At 43.0% G+C, this 17,521-nt stretch overlaps 1 protein-coding gene across 14 annotated transcripts in view; it reads left to right on the top strand.

The window, feature by feature from the left end:
* The window catches only part of KCNMA1 (potassium calcium-activated channel subfamily M alpha 1), a 546,631-nt gene that overhangs the window by 504,620 nt on the left and 24,490 nt on the right, over positions 1–17,521 (top strand). For 8 of the 14 annotated variants that reach the window (XM_083440314.1, XM_083440315.1, XM_083440316.1 and 5 more), the window contains 3 exons: positions 6,775–6,888; positions 9,704–9,834; positions 15,005–15,199. In XM_083440314.1, the coding sequence (XP_083296440.1) occupies positions 6,775–6,888; positions 9,704–9,834; positions 15,005–15,199 (440 nt within the window). Of the gene's footprint in view, positions 1–6,774; positions 6,889–7,813; positions 7,898–9,703; positions 9,835–15,004; positions 15,200–17,521 lie in introns of all 14 variants that reach the window. The other 6 variants (XM_083440310.1, XM_083440306.1, XM_083440312.1 and 3 more) reach the window with 1 other exon arrangement.

Consider the following 17,521-nt stretch of genomic DNA (forward strand, 5'->3'; position numbering starts at 1 on the left):
CCGGCTGGTGGGCGGGCGCCAGCCAGGTAAGCAAGGTAAGCAGGGGGCGGAGGCCCCCTGCTAGGGGCGGAGCTCGGGCTCCCGCCCACAACCACTTCCCTCCCCTTCGGGGAGGAAAGTCTCTATAAGCAGTCCATTCATCGGTTGGCATCTGTAGTCCAGTCTTCAATCCATTGAATAAATAGAGCTGCACATTTATCTTTCCAATGCATCTATATCAGAATCCATTTTTGTTGCCCAGTTGTCAAATTCCATATAGTAGGTATGTCGTCCAAAAGAATATTATCCTCTTAAATTTCAGTTCCAATTTACTTCCAATTATGAGGAAGTACTTTTGTTTGTTTATTTATCACACAGCACCTGGTTAATATGTTTCGCTTCCTTGTGGCCACTGCGAAGGAATATAACTTTAAGTACTTGCATTGACCAAAGAAAAAACTGGGATGCAGCATGCAAGGTTCAGCCTGTGTTCTGCATGCTTTCTCTTAGGGCTGGAACAAGGTCTTACTGGATTGGTCTGCACAGCTGTTGCATTTTACTGTTGTTGTTTTTTTAAGAGAAGCTTATCTCTCTAGTATGTTTGCTTCCCCATAAAACCAAAAGCAAAGCATCTATTGTATTCTGGTTACTCTTACTCTGAGATATCGGCTCATTCTTTCAGTATCTTCTTTGTCCTGTGTAACTACAAAGACTTCTTGCCCGTCACACAAGTTTAGGGCCCAAACAAATGTGATGTTAAATAGGCAAACGCCTTCAGCACGCCTGTTTTCCACATTGTAGTAGGAGCAGCTGCAAGAAGGGTTTGTGGAAGAAAGCGGGATCGGGACCGCAGGGAGAGCAATAATCCTTTCCCCTCCCCATGGCATTCTCATTGAAAATGACGCCCACCCCCCACTGAAACTGTTATTAGCCTCAGAGCTCTTGGATTAATAGCAGCTTTGAGGATGGACAATTTCATAGCTCTAAAACCACATTTCATTCCAATATAGGCTGTCTGCAGTATCCTTACAGCCGCATTGGCTGGCCCCTGTACCTAAGTAGTGAGTAAGGAGAGGGCTTATCAGCACCCCAATACACTCCCCCCTCCCTCTGTTGCCACTTAACATCACAGCAGCTCCCTCTTCCTGCTTCACTTAATGCTCAGCAATGGCTACTTAACAGCATTTGGAATGTCATATTCCAGTTCCTCAAATATAGGCAGCTGCAATTTACATATTGTACAAATGGTTTGCTAATTATACCAATTTTGCTCTGAGTTTTGTGTGGGGAAAGCACACTTTTTTGGAGTCTTTATGAACAAGTGCAAGGAATAGGTACACACGTCGATGAATCACAAGGCTTCTGCAGGCCATTGAACATTAGATTTGCTCTGAAAGGACAAAATATTGGCCCAGGCTATTTTGGGCTGGAAATCCCTACCGGCCCATTGACAGAAAATGACCAGATGGGGCATTTTTTTAGTTTTGTGTGCCCTTTGGCTTGTCCCACTCCCTGGTTCTGTACATTTGATTACAACACAGAACCCAGAAAGAGGCTCCAGTAGCAGGCACCATCCCATTGCAAGGTGGCGAGGTGAGAGTGCAGGCCTTTTCTCCATGGAGACCTTGCCCGGCACAAGGGTGTGCTTTGCATTGGTTTTAATTGTGCCTCATTGTGTTTTTATTCATGTACACATCTGCGGGCCCTACCAAACACACGAAGCTGGTCAAAAACAAGAGACGGTAGCACCAGAAAATGTGATGAATGTTGAGGTCCATAAAAATGCCGTTGAAGCACATTTTAAGGCTCCATTTGCCTTACCCTGTACACCTGACATTTTCATACTAGTTAAAAAGTAATTGTACTCAGAGACCTGGAATTTCCGTTAACATCGTCTGCTAAAGAAATTGTTGAAATACGTATTGCAGAAGCAGGGAGGGAAGACTGCTGTGGTTATTACAGCTGCTGCTCAGGGGAGCTATTCAGATGCCTCATTTATTGGAGCTTAATAGATTAAAAGTCCAAATTGAGTCTCATGAAATAAGCCTAATCAAATTCTAATCTGCATAATTTCCCCATAAGTGGCAATGGGAATTTTTTTTATATAATTTATGTTTGAGCAGTTGCCAGTCATGTGTTAAACAGCATTGTTGTGTTTACTTAACAAAATATGTTTTGTTCTTTGTTTGCACTGATGTTTTTATTTTTGCTTTGCTTTTCTCACTTAAAAAGCCAGGTGCCTATAGAAGTCTTCCCTAAGTTGCATTTAAAATTCCCTTTCTGAAACAGTGAGCTTCCGTTTACAACTCATTGACAACCTGCCTTAGCAAACGTAAGGATTAATGCAGTTTAATTAATTTGAATAGGTGAGCACAGGTCAGAATTCCTTAATACCATGACTAAATTTAACACTGGTTTATACCAGAAAGCAAACAGAGGTTGGATAAGAATTTCAAAATCATGATAATTACACTCAGATCTTGTTAAATGGTTCATTCATGCCAAGTGGAACATACCCACAAATCAGTATTCAAGTCTGCTGCTTGTTGCGTTTGCCCAGGTGAATGTATTTAGGCATGTATGTGATTTCCCAAGAAATTTCTTGCTGAAATTTCTTACCACCTCTGAAAATCCCTTGGATGTTTGACCAAAGCAGGAACCACCAATTTTATCCTGAAATTTCACTGTAATCCTATTCAATGACAACACTTTTTTTTAAAATGAAGGAACAACTAGATGTGATACTAAGAAAGCTATGGTAGGATTTCCCACTGTTCTAAAAAGTTTAAGAGCAATTCTGCATCCTTCCATCCCTTCATTTTCCTTATGTATCTGCTATTTGTCCTGCAGGAGAAACATAAACGGACCATAACATTGTTGTATCTGCCCCCCTCCACCCTAGAAATAACGGGGGTGGGGGGGTTATATGGAAATTGGGAGGGGAATTAAACACCTGCTCCTTAAACACTGTAGTTCAGATTAGATTTGAAGCCCCCATAGCAATTATTAAACTTTTAAGAAGAAGCAAGGCTATTTAACTTTTTAACAATTAGCCACAGGCAATCGCTTTGTCAAATGTGAAATAGCTCTGAATGACACATTTTGTGGGGCAAATAGATGAAAATCAGGGAGAAACTGGGCCAAATTTGTGTTCGCAAGCACATCTGTTTATATATGGGGAGGGGTGTCTTTGGATAGCACTGTGCAAAAAAACTGACCTTCCCCTTAACGTTTCAGAAGTCTTTAACCTGAATATATCTGCTAACTGGATTCCCCCACTCCTTCCATTACACATTGGGTATATATGTGAGGGTGCCAGCTAAAATATAGCTATTAGCCCCAACGGTCTGGTTAACTTTAGTTTGGGAAGCGGTAATTTCCACACTGGCTAAATACACGACTAGCTTTTGTCTCTCCTCGAAAATACTGTTAGTCTACTGTGCAGAGTTTAATACCTAAGGAGCACTCTGCCCTGGGGTCTGTTCCCCTTGGTGGTGGGTTAAGCGTTTCCCTGTTTGTAGCCTATGAAATTGGCTTATAAAACTTAGTTTCCCTGCTCTCTTGATGATAGGTGTATGATGTCGGAGTGAACCCTTCCTAAAGGTGTGTTCAGAGGGGTGCCCAAAGAGGTAGCAGACGCCAAAGAGCAGAGGGCCCCGAGGTCAAGCGAGGCAAAAACAAGATTCCTATCGAGCATAAATGCCCTTTCAGTGAAGGGAAAGAATATATTCCTTTAAGACTACAAGACATAATTGTATGTGTGGTTTTTTGTTTTCGTAAGCAGCTTTAGTTTAGTGCGTTGTATAACTGGGATTAAGAGAAAATAATAAAGATGTGCTTGAATATTAAGGGGTTAGATCCAATCAGCCTTTTTTTGCTTGTGTCTGCGGAAGTCACTGCTTTTGTCTCTTGCTCTGCAGCTTCTGATCACCAGGACTGGCTTTTTAGAGGCTGCAGTCGGAAGAGGGCAGGAATCCCCATATCCTGACTTGAACATAGACTAAGAATCCAAGCCAATATCCTCAATACTATTCAAATATACTAAATATGGCAACTCCTTCCAACACTGGGTGCTAGCTATCAAACTGCAAGATGTCTCACACTGCCTTCAGTAGCTCAAATAAGCTTTTGGCACAATTAAAAATTAAATTGAATAAATAAATATAAATTTAATGTAATTATCCCCCCTAGCAACCTACCAATTAAAGCTGCCTTTTTCTCAGACCCAGGTCATGTAATTTCCAGAACATGATGATGTTTTTGAAGATGGTGGTGGTGCTGAAGAAGGAAAAAAAGTTTATTTAATGGTCCACTGAGAGACTCCCCAGCCATTTTCAAGTGGTTAGCAGAGGAAGGGCTTGGAGTGTGAGAATGACTGTTCTAGACAATAAACTGAAGCAACTGCTAGCATTGTAGCTCCTAATTAATGTGGGGTTATTTTATGAACCAAAGGAAAATCAACAATAATAGTCACCCCTCTTCAGTTTTATGGGCCCTAATATTTAAGCTTGGATGACTGAAAACACAAGAAGGCGAATGAAAATGGATATTTTGAGTAAAGCGTGTCATTTCTGAATGAAGGAGGGCTCTGTGAAGTAGAAGAGAATCTCTTCACATCCCCAAACAGCACTTACATCTCATGACTTAGCCTGTTTCTGGTGCTGTAATGAAATACTGCTTTCCTAATACCCTGTGACCTGAATTCCTTCCTGCTTTGTGGGTGCTATTCCTTGACGTACAAATCTGTATTTTCTCAAGTCAGCATTTGATGATGGATGTCAAAATACAGGCCATGTATTATGCATATATAGCATTACCGATTTAAGGTGTTTACTTGTCAAGTTGAAGAAATTCAAAAACTTCACATCCACTGAATTCGCACAGCTGTCACTTGCAGTTTTTCATACTTTCAAATAAAAGTTGTGATAAAACAGTTTATGTTTCCTTCACTTTTTTTTTTTTTTTTTTTGAAGGAAGAAAATAGGCAGCATCTAAAATTTATGCTTTGGGCTGGCTAGAAAAGACTGCAAAGAGGATGTTCCTGGAGGAGGACCTACTGCCTACCTCTCTTCTCCCTGCCAGCTCTCTAAGAGAATGGAAATAATAATAATACTTAACATTTATATATATATAAGCAAATTATTTCCCCTGGCAACCCTGGAGTGGACTTGTTTCATTCCTGTTGCTCTAAAGGCGCATTTATTTTACTGAAATATGGCACCCCCAAACTGGCAAACCAGACGACCTTTATTCATTTATTTTGGTGAGGAAATGCCAACCAGCCATTTAATTCCATGCACTGAGTGCTCTGTTTCTGAGTGAAAAGATTACTCGCAAATGTTTTAAAATAAATAAATACATTTGTATACAGTTGTGTAGAACTAGCTTTCCATTCAGGGAGAAAATGCAAGCTATTTAGTACTTTTTTTTTCTTCTGTGCATTTGCTTTGTGTATACAATTTGAAATTATAAAGCTGCTGACAGTCTCACAGAAATGTCATATGCGTTTCAAACAAACACTGGAGAGGGGATAGTGGGGGTGGGATGCTGGCATGCTGCGGTTAGTGGGGGTGGGAAAGCTGGCATGCTGCGGTGAGTAGGAAGAGTCCATGTATTTATATTGCAGCCATATTCTGCTTAGAGAAGAATGCAAAGGACTAGATAGCTCAGTTGGTTAGACCATGGTGCTGATAACGCCAAGGTTGCAGGTTTGATCCCTGTATGGACCAGCTGCATATTCCTGCATTGCAGGGGGTTGGACTAGATGATCCTCAGGGTCCCTTCCAACTCTACAGTGCTATGATTCTGCGACTACCAGTTCCACTTTGGAGAATCTCTGAATAATGCAGCCAACTATAGCCTGATTTTCTCCTGTTTCCAAAAACTCTTTCCAAACACTGCTGGTCAGATATACCTAATAGACAGCAATAGAGCACAAAAGGTCGAAGCGTTTCACTTCTCGGCCTTGACTGCTGACATATAGATTTCCTCCCTGGGGCAGCATACGGATGTTCAGGGGGTGGAGCCTTGTAGAGCAAGTAAGGACAAGGGTAAGGATAGCAGCACAGCCCTGTTCCTTGTTTTAATTACCTTTTAAACCGATTAACCATTCTGTCGTATGATAAGGTCTGTAAGATAGCATGGCATGGAAGGCATAGGTCAGTACAGAGATTTCAGTCCACTAATCTGAAATAACAATTCCAAGCTCGGTCGATGGTCTGCAGGTGCCATTATTATGTCTGACGTTAATTAGGTCCTGTCGATGCTGCAACTCAGCTAGGTATCCCTTACATACCATTCTGAGCTTCTTGGAGCAATCAAAACCAGCATGGTTCTGATTTTTTATTGATAAGGAATACATTGGGGGGGGGGGGATCCAAGTAGGATTGTCCTCATTATCACTTGATGTTCTTGCTCTCATTTTGAAAATATATCCACATTCTGTAAATAAAAACAATTCTGTTGATACTGTACTAAACTACACTACACTGAACTGGACTGTTTCATTGTTTCTTGGATTGTCCTTGAGATTTCTGCCACGCTATTGCCACACACTCTGAGACCCCTGGCCTCAGAAGATGATAATGGAGATCTGGACAGGCACATGTAGAGACATGCAATCCTTCAGATAAGCTGGTCCCATGCCAAAGAAGGGTTTTGAAAGCAAAGTAAATAAAGTAAAAGTTGTGGTGTTTTTTTAATATGCCCAGGAATAGACCAGGAACCATTGAAAGCTGTTAAATAAGTGGTAACCCAGTGTAACGCCTAAATTTTGGCATGATGTTTTCTCCGCAGGGTTTTCACCACCAGGAATGGACAGATCATCACCAGACAACAGCCCTGTGCATGGCCTTCTACGTCAGCACTCCATCACAACAGGAATTGATATCCCTATTATAACAGAATTAGGTAAGAGAAATTGAAGGTGATCTGTTCTTGTTTGCTCATTTCTTTACCCTCCTTCTCTCCCTCTTTGCCAGCCTAAGGAAATGAACACAGGTCATACGTAGTACCTTTCATTTAATGTACTGATGTTTAATTATTCTTGTGAAGGAAGGGCGGGGGAAAACAATGATTAAGCAAGCTCTTTCACTGAAGCCTGAGCATAATTTTACTTCTTCCCTTATTTGGTGACAGATCTTCAGAATCTGCTCTATAAAACAAAGCTTGGATGCACCACCAGAGGGGGAACAGAAATCAGTGCTAAGAGTGGGGCTGATCAGACATTCAGACAGAAGTGTGGGTGGGCAACCTGCCACAGCTGGAAGGTCCACAGGCTACTGCCCACCATTACACTCTGTTGTTTGCCCCTTGCATTTAGTGCAATTATCCCCCAGTTTACACTTGCCCGCTGGATTACAGCACCCCTGTGGGCAGATGCAGGATTGCACATCTGTTTATTAGGACTGATGTGCCAGAGTAGGTGTGGCTCTTTGGTTGCAGAGAAAATGCAACCATTTGCCCCGTGTGCTACCTGCATCTTAACCAAAAATAAATATTTGCTTGTTCATTCCTCTGCTCTTATGCTGACAAATTAATAACTAATTTGTTCCGTAATGGCATTGGGAGTGTTATCATGGAGAATGTGGCGACCGTTTGCTTGTTTCCCATTTCTGCTGTGGCATTAGACTAGTGAGTGTTGTCAAGCAGTGTGAAGCGTGAAAGCCATTCTGTTTCTCATAGTAAAGGCAAGCTTGATTTGTAGTCCTTTTGTCCTGTTCACTTTCTTTCCATTTAGTTTTAGACCTTACCTGTCTTATCCCTTACTTTATTCTCTTTCTGTGCCTTCTTTCCCCTTCCACCCCAATCCCCTCCTAAACACTTTACTTATTAGCTAAGCCTGGCAAACTTCTGCCTTTGGTTTCAATCAGTCAGGAAAAAAACAGTGGAACTCACATTCTAATGATAACTGAACTGGGTAAGAAGTGCCTTTTTCCTTCACATCAACTGTCTTTTGTTTTATTGTTGTTCCTACTGTCATCAGCTTTCTCTTTTATTTATCTGGCTGTATCAGAGGGGGCTACCCTCAGAGCACCGCTTTGAATGTGTTTTATTTGTGATTCCAGTTGAAATCGACTGTCTTGTTCTGGCTTTTCTTAATGATTTTTTCCCCCTCCATACGCAGCATCAGTAAATCTTTGATCACACTCATCTGACCTGCCGGCTGCTCCCATAGTATCTTCACACCAATTCATTTTTCTTTGGTCTAGACATTTTCGCTCTCTCTCTCTCTCTTGCTTTGCTTTCCTTTAAAAAAAAAAATCTAGCCACCTGTCAATTTGACTGACATGTCTTAACAGCTCTCAGAGGAGTCAAAGAAGAAATAAGAGACATTTTAGGTGGGGGAGAAAGAAACTCCAGCATCAGCTCTTCCCTTAAGCTGTTGGTTTGTTTTGGGGGCCCACTTTCCACACAAAAGCTAAGGGTTCTGATGTCCTGAAACCAGCTAAGCTTCTAAACAGGCTTCTTTGGGAAAGTGAAATTTTGATTAGCACTTCCTGTGGCAAAGTCCTGCACTCTTAAACCAATCCTACCTCTAGTCCCATCTTAGCTCAGAGACATTTCATACTAATCCTAGCAGGAGAATGTAGGCCAGGGCGATAAAGCTATTGAGGCTTAGCCTTGCAACGTTCACATTAGATTTTGCTGCGATTCGGAAATTGTCACCGTGTAAAAGGTGGGAAAGCTTTTGTGTCAGGTATTAGCCTTGTGTGAGTTATTAGTCTTTCAAGTCTGCCAGTAGGAAGTGGTATACACAATGCTGCTGAAGATTGCGCCTTGGTTTAATTTAGCATTTGGAAACAGACTCTTGTCTTCCCCAAAGGTCCATTTTTGAAGCGGAATGTACTCTCTCAAATAGACATTTGCTTCAAAAAGAAGAAGAAAAGAATGTTAAACAAAGCAATTTTGTTATTCATTGACTATAAGACACAGAGGGATTTTTATAAATGGAGAATGTCAATTCCCAACTGCAGCCTCACGTTCATCCTTTTAGTGTGAACTAGGCTCACACATGTTGTGACCAAAATTTGCCTGGGATAAGGGAGTGCTCATAATAAAGCATGTAAAACACATTGTAGTGTTTCTGCTGTATAATATTAGGACCAGAGAATATGGCTCCAGAACAGTGTCTCCATTCCTTTCTGACCATCTTTTTTTAAAAAAAACAAACAAAAACAAACCACTTGCACTCTGCTTTGATGGCCTCTGGTTTATAAGTGGTTTATAAATCTATTAAATAAATAAAGCAAATCTTCATCAGACTGATCCTATTTTTTCAGATATGGTTTAATTTCAGGTGAAATTCCTCAAATGTGCCACACCAGGTCTATTATAGGAAGGCATCTGGGCCTTTACTTGTCTTTGAGCTGAAACAGTATTTTGTGTGATCTCTATTTTGTAATGTAAAGCTGGAGTTGTTCCCTCCTACTGACAAGGCAATCTTGACTGTGCTCCTGATGATACCAAGAAACTCCTCACATGAGAACGTTATTTCACCTTTTGGGACATTCACATTTCATAACGATCAGCTGGTGTTTGTTTATTTGTTTCCTCTCCCAACACTCATTTCAAACACCCATTTAAACTCCATTCTCACCAACCCGCCTATGTTTCTGGACACACACACACACACACACACACACACTCCCCCCCCCCCCCACACACATGTAGCATGACAAGGTCTTCTGCTGGTTTATTTATTTGTTAATCATTATCTTTTTAGTGAATGATTCAAATGTTCAGTTTCTGGACCAAGATGATGACGACGACCCTGATACAGAACTGTATCTCACGCAACCTTTTGCGTGCGGAACTGCATTCGCAGTCAGCGTGCTGGATTCTCTCATGAGCGCAGTAAGTATCCAGTGTTTTCTATTTCCTCACTACACAGATGGTTGAAACCTTCCATTTCAACCACAGCTCTGCCGGAAAACAGACTGCTCCTTTTACCTGACCCATATTTGTATGTCTCACTCTGCCTGCACATCCTTAGCTTTTCGATCAGCGCTGGTAGAAGTAGTACAGTCAGAAACCAGTGGCTCATAGGATGTAGAGAACACACAGCTTTTCAGCTGGGGAAACACCTCCCAGTGCCTCATTTGCCTTAAGAACTACAGTGGGGACAAACAAGCAAGGTGGTCTGAGAATAGGTTGCTCAAGTGCCCTTGTGACATTAAGCTAAGCCTCTGTCCTTCAGCCCACAACTAGTTGCACCTCTAATTTTGTTCCATGCTGTGTAATTCAAATGTTGTCTCAGCTCACGTGTGCAGCCTACATCCAGGATGGAGAATAAATGTTGTATGCACAACAGGCCTGGAACTGCTACTGCTACTGTAGGAACAAATGGCTGCAGGAGTGGTAAGACACAGGGACTCATTCTGTACGATATTTTGGGCCTCCCCCACCCCTTTAAAGAATCCTGTCCAAAATGCAAGGATGTTCCCATATGGCTACAGATAAAGTCACCTAAAACGAATGCAGGTAAGAAGCAGGTAACTGAGGAAGGAGGCAGTGGATAATTTTGGGGGTCTCAAGAGAAAGACAATATGCAGAAGCCAGCCATCCAGCCAAGGAATTGTGCAGGGATATGGCCAAGAAGAAACACAGGGCCTCACAAGAAACACAGCTGAGGAAGTAAGCAGTTCCCTAATGAGGTAAGTTATCATATTTAAGAGTAAAGCTATCCTTTCATTCACAGTCCTTGAAGTAGTGGATGTTTAGGTTTTGTAATATGTGGCTTTACTGTGCAACGAGCACCCTTTTTGACCAAATTACACAGCGAAAATGAGGGTGCACATTAGATTTGATAACGCATTTACATTCAGCAGCAAATACTTCTTTGGTTTCAAGGTTTTGAAAATTGAGGTGTGCATTAGATTCATGTAAATACAGTGTCTTACTTTAGTTAATTAGTCAAAAACAAGGCAATCCATCTAATAAAATTTTCTTTTTTTAATGTTGGTTGACAGCCACAATGATTATTTTTGTAAAGCGCTTAGAGGTTTCCTTACAATCAAGTGGTATGCAATTCTTGTTAAATAAAATATAACACAAGTCTTATACTTTCCCAATATTATCAGGTGATAAACTACTTTCTTAGTTTATCTTATGATTAAATCATGCAATACTGTACAAATCTGTGTGGTAGATTTATCAGATAAATACATTAGATTATTTCTGCTCTGTTTAGGGTTCACTCCCTGCAACATCACTAGCTATAAGATAATGACTTCAATTCAAGACTGTCAGCATTTGGAGATCCATTATATTTTAAATAAACTATACAAATAAAAATGCATTTCTGTAATACTGACAAAAAACAAATACTCCAGCACTAGAGTTTCTCTTTAAGCTACTCTATGCAAACTAGCAAATATTTTAAATGTGGCAGCCTTGACACAGAAAATGATAGTTTTAGAATAATTATAAATGAAAGGCAAAATGCTATTAGAATGTATTAAAGAGCTCTGTTAATTTTCAGTTAAATTTTCTGTAAGAGACCAATTAGTTTAAGAAGCATGACAGCATTAATGGTGAACCATAAGATCTTGTGATTATTTTACTTTTAAAAGGGAGGGGGGATTTTACAAAGCAGGCCCCAAATAGTTGTGCTATTTCAAAGGAGTTTTGATGGAATGCAGAAAAAAGGGCTAGGTGGCACTGCAAGCTCAAATATAGAGACCTATCTTTTGCCCAGGTTATAGTAAGCCAGGGTTGTGCTTACCTTTGTCCCTCATGCTGGAACAATTGCAGATAGGCTCACATGATTATCTAGTTAGCAACTGTGGCTGCAAATTAAAAGGTCTTTACTCTTGATCGCTACACAGCCAACAGCAGGAATTTGGCCTAAAAGGATTGTGCTAAACTTAATCACCTTTCTAAATGCATTCAGATTTTTTTCCTACTGCGAATAGCAGATTCAGATTGCATCACCTCTTTCATGGATCAATCAGAAAATAGTTTTCTAGTTAATTTTTCCACATGGCCTTAATGTTTCATGTCCAAAGACCTTACTACATAGTAAAATGTTATTTAGAATGTTCTGAATCTTTTGGAGTTTGAAGCTGCCACAAGATTTTCCTCCATTATTTTAGTAGTAGTTGTGTTGTAAATAAAAATATGCCCTTTTCCCTTATGGGGTATCCAAGAGCCCATATAGAGTCCTTACATAGGTTCCCTATTGGTAGGAGAAAATAACAGAGGCCAACCAGAGAATATTGAGAAGCAAAGCAGCTAGTAAACTTGATCTTTATTGATCTGTTGCAACAGGGTACTGCCCTCACACGCAGGAGAGGAAGAGAACCCATAAAAATGTTGTGCAAGGGCTTATAAAGACACTTGAAATTCCCATCCTCTAGATCAAGACCACCCCCAGAAACATTATGCATTCATCACAGAAGGGGTGTAACCTAAGACCACCCCTCAGATACATCCCAGAAAAGGTGGTCTGAAACAGAACATTTGCATGTTGTTTTTCTCCTGTCCCAGTTTATCTCCTGTCTGGCAAGTTACCGTATTTTTCACCCTATAGGACACACTTTTTTCCCTCCAAAAATGAAGGGGAAATCTGGGTGCGTCCTATGGGGCGAATGCAGGCTTTTGCTGAAGCTTGGAGAGCGAGAGGGATCGGTGCGCACCGACCCCTCTCGCTCTCCAGGCTTCAGGAAGACATCCGCAGCCTAGGCAGCCCTGTGGGAGGTCCCGCAGGGATGTCTAGGCTGCGGATAGCAGCCTGCTTCCCGGAGCATTGGGCGCCCGGCGCTTCGGGAACACATCCGCAGCCTAGGCAGCCCTGCGGGAAATCCAGGAATTTCAACAGATGCAACTTTTTCTACTTCTACCAACTATGAAATATGCAGAAGTCCAAGCCACAGTAGGATAAGTAGGAGGCATAGCTCTCTGGATATTATAATACTCAACCTGGTTCTGGAAAGAGCATCTTTTCAGAACAGTGTGAGGTCTCTGTTATGCTAACGCTAATCCCTTCCTGTTGAAACTCAGACCAGGAACCATCTTCTTATCCTAAAGCAGCAGCCTTGCTGTCCATAGTGCGGCCAGAGGCCAAGAGGGAGGGGCTTCTGTATCTTTTACAGCAGGGTAGAAGGGGGGGGGGTCTGGCAGGGATGCACACGGCTATTCAAAGGTGCAAGCACCCCCCCCTCTGTTGAATCTGGTTTCCCTAGCAACCACAGAAAGTGCTGAAACAAAAGCCATAGGACTGCAACAACAATATATTGATAATAATCAGGAGTTCACAATCAAGTAGATAAAATATCACAATTGCAAAATGAGCATTTCAGCAAGGCTTAAAAAAATCCCAAAACTATATATCACAAAAATAATTATTATTTCACTGAAGAATGCTCTAAGCAGCTGACAACAGACAGGCTTCTAGATAAGGTCCTGTTTCAAAGATCTTTCTCAGATGGTAACACCTCAAAAATGTTTCAATGCCCTGATTGCAGTTTTGTGTAACTGGGAGGATTCAGAAATGTTTATATCTCTAAAGATGTTATTTGAATCTAAAAGGATGGTATTATCCAAGCCAGTGGAGTAGAGCTGTTAACAAAAATGTGCCTGCTAAGCACAATTGGAGGATTCTTCCCATATGAATAATTTGAGGGATGCTAAGGCACCATTAGGGACGCGGGTGACGCTGTGGGTAAAACCTCAGCGCCTAGGACTTGCCTATCCTCAGGTCGGCAGTTCGAATCCCCACGGCGGGGTGCGCTCCTGCTGCTCGGTCCCAGCACCTGCCAAACTTGCAGTTTGGAAGCACCCCCGGGTGCAAGTAGATAAATAGGGACCGCTTACTAGCGGGAAGGTAAACGGCGTTTCCAAGTGCTGCGCTGGCTCGCCAGATGCAGCTTGTCACGCTAGCCATGTGACCTGGAAGTGTCTTCGGACAGCGCTGGCCCCCGGCCTCTTAAGTGAGATGGGCACACAACCCTAGAGTTGGACACGACTGGCCCGTACGGGCAGGGGTACCTTTACTTTTAAGGCACCATTGATTTGCTTACTACTGAGCAGACATGTATAGGATTGTGCTGTAGAAGTTTTTCCTGGGTTGCCATCCAATTTTTCCTGAAGCAAAATTTGAAGCAATTGCCACATATGTGACCAATACAGCAGTCCTTGTTAGGATTAGAGATAATCCTCTTTAAAAATAAAATAAAATACTGTCCTCCACCAGCCATAGATTGCAGCTACTTAAGGAAGCCTCTTGCAACCCGACATGTGCACTTTTAAATGAACTTCCTTCCACTGGCGTCTAATTAATATTTAAAACGCCCATTGTTTTGCCTGAGAGACCAGAGCAGCTACTGATGCTGGCAAAATGTCACTGTGGAGAAAATCTTCCCTAATAAACTACACTTACCCCATACCCTAGAGTTTTTTAAAAGGACCAGCAGGACCCTAAACTCATCATACATTTATCTGGAATGAACTCAAAATGTTTAATTGATACATGCTTGTGTCTGAACACTGTCAAGTCTCGTAATAAGATGTTTAGTACAATACAGCGGGAAGACAGCTCGAGTCCAGCAACAGTAATAAGTAATGACACCCGAAGCACAGAGGCGGCTCCCCAATGGATTGGTGACAAGTATAAAAAGGCAATCTAGCCTGTGTAAGCTTTAAATGTGGTCTGGATTTTTACAATTACATGTCCTAAAGGCTGTTATTAGACATGAAGGCAATGAGAAGGAAGGCAGTCATTGCTTCACCACTAACACCAATTATAGGAAACATAAATGATTTACATTTTTGTTCTTTAATAAAAATCAGTCCTGAGTTGGATTTTTAAAAAATAAAATAAAAAGGGGGGGTCGAGCAAAAGCCTAATGGGACAGAAGAAAATAGAGTAATTGGGGGCTGCTGTCTTTTCACTTCCGATGAGAAATTATTTGAAGAGACAAGCCAAGAACTTTAAGCAGCAGAAACCCAGAAAAGTTGTAATTTGGATGTCTTCAGTTGTGACTTTAATGGTGTTTGCTTGAAGAGCTTTCTTTTATCTCTGCAGACATACTTCAATGACAATATTCTCACGCTGATACGTACGCTGGTAACAGGAGGAGCCACGCCAGAGCTGGAGTCGCTGATTGCGGAGGAGAACGCGCTGAGAGGCGGCTACAGCACACCCCAGACACTCGCAAACAGGGACAGGTGTCGGGTGGCGCAGCTGGCATTGCTCGATGGGCCTTTTGCAGACCTCGGGGTAAGACCAGGACAGCGAAAGGAAATGTCCGGGAGCTATTCTGTAGCTGCCTTTGTCTTGTCCTCAACAGAGTAGATACGTAATCTCTAGAGGCAGTGTTGCCTTTCTTTGAGTATCCCACTCAGAGCTGTTGAATTTGGGGGTTGTTTGCTTCAGTGATCTGAGAATTGGCAGCTGGAAGACTTAACCCACCTCCCAGATATTTTCCAGCTGTCCCCTGACATAATCACAATTCCTCCTCCCCGCACCCCTGGCAAGCCTTCTTCTGCATTAGATCTGCATTGCACTCTGCCCCTCATACCAGTCCTGGGCAATATATTGATAATATTGGCCAGGACTGGTATGAGGGGGCTGAGTGCGAGGCAGTTTCACTCAGGGATATATTGCTCGTGAAACCGCCACTGCATCCCTCTGCCTCCAGCGCCCAGCTAAGGAAGAAACAAGTGGAGCCAGGTGCTGGAGGCAAAGGAAGCCAGGAATGGTGGTGGTTTCACCAGCGATATACTGCTGAGTGAAACTGCCACCACACTCTGCCCTCATACCGCCGCAGTGGGCCCTCGCCTCAGCCAAGCTGTTTTACAGAGCGCCTGACCAGCCACTGGCTCACATGAGCCAGCAGCGCAGTGGGGTCTCCATTAATGTGCTCCCCTTTGCAGCTCCTGCTCATACACAAGTAGGAACGGGATTGTGGTTGTTTACCTGGGGAGGTGCAGGCTCTGTCACACTTTTCCACTGGGGGGGGGGCACAGCTGCACGACCCTCAATGGAGACGTTTACAGGCTTGTGCAGAAGCAGCCTAACTTGGCTACGGCCTGGCTGGCTTTGTCCAGGAGGGTGGGCTGCATCTTCCCTCCCAGAAAAACAGAGCCCACCATCCTGCCCTAAGACAGCCCTGCCTTGCAGACTTCACTCAGGAGGATGGACTTTGTCTTTCCTCCTGGGGTGAACAACCACCCCAGGGAAAGAGGCAGCATGTTTGTATGGGTGAAGGCAGTTAAACACTACTGTCGTCTGGTCCATATTTGGGGAGTGGAAGGCGAGCGGGCAGCCCCCCATGCCAAAGAGCCCCTGCCACTAACACACAAGTGGCAGGGACCTCAGGGCTGGCTTGGCAGGGGGATGGAGCCTTTCCGCGCGCCCCCAACTCAGCAGCAGGCTGGGTGGGGGGCAGCTGCATTGGCTCCAGCCCACAAGGCACTTGAGTGAATTTCACCCCGTGCCTCGCCAGCTGGAGCCAATGCAGCTTGAAAGTGTATCGCCATTGCAGTGTATTGCCAAACATTGCGGTTTGGCAATATATCACAATGTTGAAAAAACAAGCTGCATTGGCCTCTGCCCACGAGGCACTAGGTGAAATTGCTGCAGCTCTCACTGTGGGAGCTGAGGCACTTTCACCCAAGCGTTCACAGGCTGGGACAACGCAGCCTCTTTGCGCAGCTTAGCTGAGGAAGAGGAAGGTTCTAACATATAGAATAAGAGAACAAGAAGAACATATATTTAAAGGAGATTGGAAAATATTTATTGAATATTGTTTTTGAACACGTGGGCAGCATTAAGATAAATTCAACAGTGTAAATAAGTTTTGATGGATGTAATAAAGACACACAGAGATTTATATTGTACAAAATGAGCCATGGAAAGAGAGGAAGAGAAATCATTGATATCTTAAGGTTGGTTAAAACAGAAATTTAATAAAATTGTATTTCAAAAAAAGGAAGGTTCCCCCTCCCTAGGTGAGACAGCCCTGGTGCTCTCCCAGGAGCATCAGGGCTCCTTTAACTGTTTGGCTGAGGCAAGGCAGCTGCACACTCCTCAGTCGAGCAGTTTAAAGATGCAGAGGGAAGAACAAGCTGTATCAGCACCTCACCATTACAGCTTGTTTCTCCCTCTGCGTCATATGAGGGCAGAGTGGGATGGTGGTATCTCTCAGTGGTATATCGCTGGTGAAACTGCCACCACTCCTGAGTCCCTCTGATAGGAGAGCCTGCTGGAGGAGGGAACACTTGACTCCCTCCAGTGGTCACTGCTAGCAGAGGGACTCAGTCAGGAGCAGTGGTGGTTTCACCAGCAACATCATGGTCTGCTCCTCATACCAGTCCTGGGCCCAGGCCTACTGGTGATACACCACAATGCTGAAAACCCAACATCATCCAGCCCAGTTCTGCATCACAGGAAATGTTGTCCAAATTAGCTGGAACCTGGGCAGAATACCCAAACAACCCCCTTCCAACTGTTAATGGCAGCAAAGAAGAGCTCTTCACCTATGTACCTTGGCTGCTGGCTTCTGAGTGCAACCCAAGACATAGCAAGGGAATAGTGGAG

The sequence above is a fragment of the Podarcis tiliguerta genome, assembly GCF_965153285.1.
Source record: "Podarcis tiliguerta genome assembly, chromosome: 5".
NCBI lineage: Eukaryota > Metazoa > Chordata > Lepidosauria > Squamata > Lacertidae > Podarcis > Podarcis tiliguerta.